The sequence below is a fragment of the Vanellus vanellus genome, assembly GCF_965231255.1.
Source record: "Vanellus vanellus genome assembly, chromosome: 12".
NCBI classification, from domain to species: domain Eukaryota; kingdom Metazoa; phylum Chordata; class Aves; order Charadriiformes; family Charadriidae; genus Vanellus; species Vanellus vanellus.
This window is the reverse complement of record NC_138917.1, coordinates 13,853,061-13,859,060: the sequence shown is the minus strand read 5'-3', so window position 1 is coordinate 13,859,060 and position 6,000 is coordinate 13,853,061. Positions and strand designations below refer to the sequence as shown.

Sequence of the window (6,000 nt, the reverse complement as noted above, 5' to 3'; positions counted from 1 at the left end):
ACACACGCTGGGTGTTCACAAACCCGTGTTCGCTCTAGGGAAAGGTGCGGTGGTAAACATGAGGCCTGTCTATAACTGAACCCACCTATGTGGTGTTTAGTGCCTACACGCTAAGATACACCTGCTAGAATTGCTGCAGCCAGTCAAGTACCACGTGAAGTTACTCTGGTGCCCAGCAGTGCTGCGAACCGGCACGCCGTTAATGCACAGCTCCATTGCCTTACTGACGTGTTACTCTGGACGTGTCTAATGCCATTCACGAAATTAGCTAATGAATTTACTTCACATAGATTACTCTGTGGTACTCCAAGAGGGGCTGTCTGCCACCCGCTTCCCCCGCACTAACTCCTCCAGGTAGGCAGGCCCCAGTGCCGCCCTAAGAGATTTCAGCGAACCTAAAACCATTTTGCAATCCTTCAGGTCACGACAGCCCACTGTTTATTCCTCGTCAGACGTCTCGGCAATGTAAACTCTAGTTTACAGAGCGGGCATTACGAGACCGGTTATTGTGACACCACCTCCCTGTTATGAGAGACATATAGCTCCGTTTTTAGTTGTATTTAGGATTATTGTAGGCCGATCAGAACGCGTTACAGACGATGGGTCGACTTTGCGAACCTCAGGCCTAGGCGCCCCGGGCCCGCACTCCCGCAGGCGCGGCCCCGGGCAGGCCGAGGCGCAGGCCCTGCCGCGGGGGGAGGCCGCCCATCGCCCCCCGGGGGCTGCTCGCCGCCGTGGCGGGGGCCGGTAGGCCGCGTCCGTGCCCCCCCTCCCCTCACCGCCCCCAGCCCGCCGCGGCGGCAGCGCGGAGGAGCCGTCGGGGCCGTGGGCGCCGCGCCGGGCCGGGCCGGGCCGGGGGTGGGAGCGCCCGCCTCTCGCGGCTCGCAGCCGGGTGCCTCCCGCGGGCGCGGCGCGGCGGGCCGCCTGGCTGGGCTGGCTACCCAGAGTGCAGCAGGCAGGCGGCGGCAGGCGGCGGCCGGCACCGAGCTGCCGGCGCTCTCCCGGCCCGCCGGCGCAGCGGGAGCCGGGCCCAGGCGGCGGCGCGGCCCAGAATGCGAGTGTGAGATGCTTCCCCCGGCAGCGGCGCCCCGGGCCCAGGCGGCGGCGGGCCCCGCGTGGATGCGGCTCTGGACCCGGCGCTTCGTCCTCCACAAACATTTCTATAGGACTCATTCGCCCTGCTGAGGAGATCGGCCCGGCCCGGCCCGGCCGCCTCTCCCCCCCTCACCGCCCCCTCAGAGACCGCCGGTCCGGCGGGCATGGAGGCCCCCGGCGGCGCCTCGCCGCTCAGCCCCGCGCTGGTGGGCCGCCTCCGCCAGGAGCACGAAAAGGTAAAGGCCGCGGACGCCGGGCCGGGCCGCTGCGTGAGGCGGGGGGCACGGGCCGGTGGGGCCCGGGGCGGCGGGGGCCGAGCCGGGCTGGAGCTGGGGGGGAGGGGGGGGGGACAGACGGACACGACACGGCGGTGGCTCCCCCGGGCTGGGGGGGGGGTGGGGGCGGGCGGGGAGCCCCCCCCCCCGGGATGGCGGCCCCCGGGGCGGCACGCGCCGGGGCCTGCGCGCGGCGGGAGGGCACGTGACGGCGCTGACGTCATGTTTGGCAGTTGAGGGGGGATCGTGGCCGGGTCCGGAGGGGGGCTCGGAGGAGCCCCGGGAACGGGCCGGGCCGTCTGCTCCCCCGCCGGGAGACCGCCTTCCTGGGGAGAAGGGGCGCTCGCTGCGGGGCGGGCGCGGGGCGCCGTTGGCCGCGGCGCGGGCGGCGTGCCCGTTAGAACGGCGCCCGCCGGGCCGGGGATAGCGGGAGGCGGCGGGCCCGGGCCGGGCCGCGCAGAGCCCGCGCCCTGCGGCGGGGATGGTGACCCGACACGCCCTGGGGACCGTGACGGTTACCTCCGCGTAAAGCGCCCGTCCACGGCGCCCCTTAAACGCCTGGTTTTCCCCCTCTTCCCGCCCCTCCGTGTTTTTTCCAGTCTCGTACCTTCTGGAAAGGTGGCCCTGCAGGTAGGCCCCGTGCGAGGCCCAGCCGTGTCCCTGGGCTGGGGTGTCTTACGGGCCAAGTTGAAGAGCTTCAAAAATTAACTCGTTTGTGGCTTGCTTTAAAAAGCCTTGATTGCATTTGAAATGGGTTTGAGAGAGCCAAACCTCTGCAGAACTGATCCCTGAGAATTTGGAGGCTGGTTCCACATGAGGCCGTAGCGCAAAACTCGAGATACCTCTTCCAGCAGCTTACACTCCCCATCTAAGGCGAGTGCCCCCCCCCAACATAAGGAGGGTGATTCTGGGCTCATAAGTCCCAGCCTGCAGCAAGCTCTCTGTGGGTACAGGAGTGACTATGGAATGGATAGTTACATGCGGTGTAGTATTGGCACGAGGACATTGGCCCAGTCTGCAAGCCTTTCAATTATTCTGCTCGTTTTTCTCATATGATTAACATTTTTTAAAGCTGCATCCAGGCTGCACATGAGAGCTCCTCAGTTATAACAGAGGACTTTTGTCTTCAGTGTGTGTTGCTTTCTCACACGCTGCTTTAGTTAGGAGTAAGAAAACCAAGTAACACGTACGTGGTGTGAAAAATGTGCGTTGTCTAGAATACAACATACAAAAATGTGTCTACTTCTGAGTAGCACACTAGATCATTACTAAAAGATGAACGTAACCAACTGACAGTTAATGTGGATGGAAAGTAAGAGGATCTGCTGGAACAGTCTGCATCATCCATTCTGCACGGAGAGAGTAACCCATTATACCAATAATTGGTGATAGTAACCCTTCAGCTTCTTCAGTTAGTTTTCAAGGTGGTAGAATTTGGCAAAGAATAATTTCTCTGGTATATTAGTGCCAGTGGGGCCTAATGTGTAAAGCCAATGTCTGTCATAACCACGTAGAATTATTCCCAGTTCATGATAAGACCCCTCTGTAAGCAAGTTTAAGAGACTTCTTAAACAGATCTGCTCCAGTGGAAAAGAGGCCCAGGAGACCATTAATTAAGCCTCTGTTAGGCTGATGTACCAAAATTATATTTTATCATAGGGAAACTTTACATAATTTCTGCAAATTGGCTAAAAAAAATTGAACACTTCAGCTTCAATACGAAATTGTACTAAAGAACTACATATCTTGGTTACAATGGAGTGTCATGATGAAGATATAGTAGACTTTCCCTCTATGCAATGAATATATATAATTGGATTACAACAGTATTTTCAGTTACGAAAATATTGTATTTTAAGATGGAGGAGGTCTTTTCATTTTAGCTGCCTCTTTTCAGAGATTCATATTTTTCTCAGAAAATTACTGAAGTGAAAGGCTCATGTTTTGGTCTTGGCACAAAGATGAGGGAGAATTAGTTATCCGTTACTTTGGTAAACTAGTAATTCGTAGTATGAGCATTGTAACAAATAGTAAAGTTATGTAACCAGAACTGTATGTATATACTGGCATTTAAGCAGGCACATATATTTCTTTTAATTACTGTGATGTTGTGCTATTCCAGTGACGCTTGATTAAATATAAAAAAAGCTATTTATTCCCATTAGTCTGAATGCAACCTTTAGTGTAACAGTGAAATACAGCGTTACCTATCTGCAGAATTAAAGATAATATTTGAATCGGAGTTGATGATTTTAACATCCGGGCCATTGTACAACCCTGGTTCAGCTACAAGTTTGAGCTTTTAAGTTCTAAAGAGCTGCTCTGGAGAACATGTGAACTGAGGCTTCCTTCCTGTTTAAAAAATATTAAAAGAACAGGATGTTCATGACTTTCTATCTCTGATCTGATTGAGGCTTCAACTTCCAGGTTTAGGACCCCTGCTGAAAAGTAATTTTAATTCTTGTTTAGGACTGCTTGCCTGTTGGACAGATTTCATCTTGTTAATTTGTAGTGATAGTAAGACCAAACTGTTAAAAGCAATTTTCAGTGCTCCCACTAAAGGCACTTTGTATAAAAACATGGCTTAGAATGTGTATCTTGGGGATAAATTATAGAAGAATATCTAGTAATTTTCATGATAAAGACCATCATTGGAAGCACAGTGCCTGTGTAAAGTTTTGAATATTTCTGTAAGAAGAATATAATGTATGTATCATGGATTACTTGCAAAAGCAATATATGTTAGCTGAAAATACTGCGTTAAATCTACTGCAAGTTAGTACAGGAATTATAAAATGAATATTTAAGAAGGTGGATTCTCATGCTACAGAGCCTACATTTAAACATAATATTTGATATACATTTATTCCTACAATCAAATGGGTTGGGATTACTAACTGACAGGAAGTTGACAAGTCAGATCTGTATGATTTGGTAAGACTTGTGTAGACAGTGAATTTACAGTGGGCTGATACGTTCTATAGTTTCTGAGCAATGCGATGAAGATGCGCGTAATGGGAGACATTACAGAACCAATTAGACCCAGGAGACATTTGCGGAGTGCAAACACAGGCATGGAGAATCGAAAGGATTCCAGTGTTAGCTGGCAATAGGATTTTTTTTTCTTTTTTTTTTTTTTGCATTGCACTGACAAACACATTTTTTTATTTTCCTTTTAGGAAAATTAGGACAAGGAAGTGACTCTCCTGTCACTCATCATGACAACAAACCACAATTAGATTTAGTGCAGCTGTTACCATAACTCATTGGCCAGAGTGTATTATGACATACTCTTAATTTTTATGACTTTATATGGTGGACGTGTATGATCTTTAATTTCAAATCATTTGCAAGATCCTAGGTACTTGCATTTTTTTAACAGTTAAACAATTTGTAGGTGGGTTATGGGGAAACCAATCACAGAATCCTAAACTTATGCTCTTTTAAATTGTTTTCTCTTCTTCCTATATGAATTACTTTAAGGCTGGCTGCTTCTGTCTTCAGTCTTTTTCAAGTGATATCTGTGCTATGAAATGAGCAACTTGGCAGTTTTAAAGCTGTTCCTGCAGTCTGAAAAAGAGCAGCAAGACTGAGTAGGGTCTTGTACTCTTCATGCTGCTGCAGGAGCCACTGGAAATCTGGAAGTGCTTGCCTGCAGGCTCCGCAGGTGAGATTCAGTGTGTTTTCCAGTGCAGTGTCTCGCAGGATATTGCACTTGTTCCAGCCTGCATCCATCTAGAGAAAGCCTGGGTGCGAGACACCAGTGCAGTAGACAACTGTTTGAGAAAAGTTAACAGAGTATCTGAAGCTTGGTTTGACATGCTCCTTTTTAAAAGGACCCGTCTGAAGCTTCATGTGCTGTATTTCTTTTTAAAAGGTACCTTCGCAGGTCCCCATTCCAGAAGTTATAACTTGTCTTCTCAGATTGAAGATTGAGTACCCCTTGCCTCAGGTATTTCTTTCCTCCTTTGAGATTGTGAAATTGTATTTTGTTTTAATCTGAAGCTCCAGTCTTGCAGATGGGTATGCTAGCTCGGAGCTTGCCATCTTGAGGCCCTCAGAGCAGCAACTGCACTAAGACTTAAATTTTTCCTAGTGGGGCATTAGGATACTGGACTGCGCTGTGCAGTTGCTGGTTCTGTGGTTCCTGTTGTCTGTTAGCACAGGCTGCAATTTCACTGCCATGAAAAAGGTGAATCCCTCCACTGCTTTTGTACTAACACTTGTGATCAGACTGCTGTGGGATGAGAGGACTCCAGTAACGCATGCCAAAGTGGTCACATTAAATGCCAGCACGAATGTGACAAGGGAAGTGCAGAGCCAGCGATGGGTGAAACTCGGCTGGCCCTTTGAGCTGTGGCCATGCTCATGGCAAGTTAGAGCAGTTGTGAGCAACAGTCTCAGTCGCTTGTTCAGACATTTCATTAATGGTCACGTGAGTTGTCCAGGAAGGGGATAACTTTAATTTGGTGAACAGCTTTTTAATCCTAGGGGGTTTCTGTGACTGCTTGTTTCTACCTTCTAGCAATTTTAGGGTGACACATTTGTGACGCTGCTTAGTGACCTGGGTTGGGATCCATCTTAAAAAGAAACTTTGTTGTTGACTTTTTTGCTTCTTTTTTCTTCCTGG

At 50.3% G+C, this 6,000-nt stretch overlaps 1 protein-coding gene across 1 annotated transcript in view; it reads left to right on the top strand.

The window, feature by feature from the left end:
- Nucleotides 1-1,131: 1,131 nt before the first annotated feature.
- URI1 (URI1 prefoldin like chaperone) overlaps nucleotides 1,132-6,000 on the top strand; it is a 43,303-nt gene continuing 38,434 nt past the window's right edge. Inside the window, exon 1 of the mRNA XM_082489178.1 lies at nucleotides 1,132-1,331. Coding sequence (XP_082345304.1) covers nucleotides 1,260-1,331 — 72 coding nt within the window. The 5' untranslated portion in view covers nucleotides 1,132-1,259. The remainder of the gene's footprint in view (nucleotides 1,332-6,000) is intronic.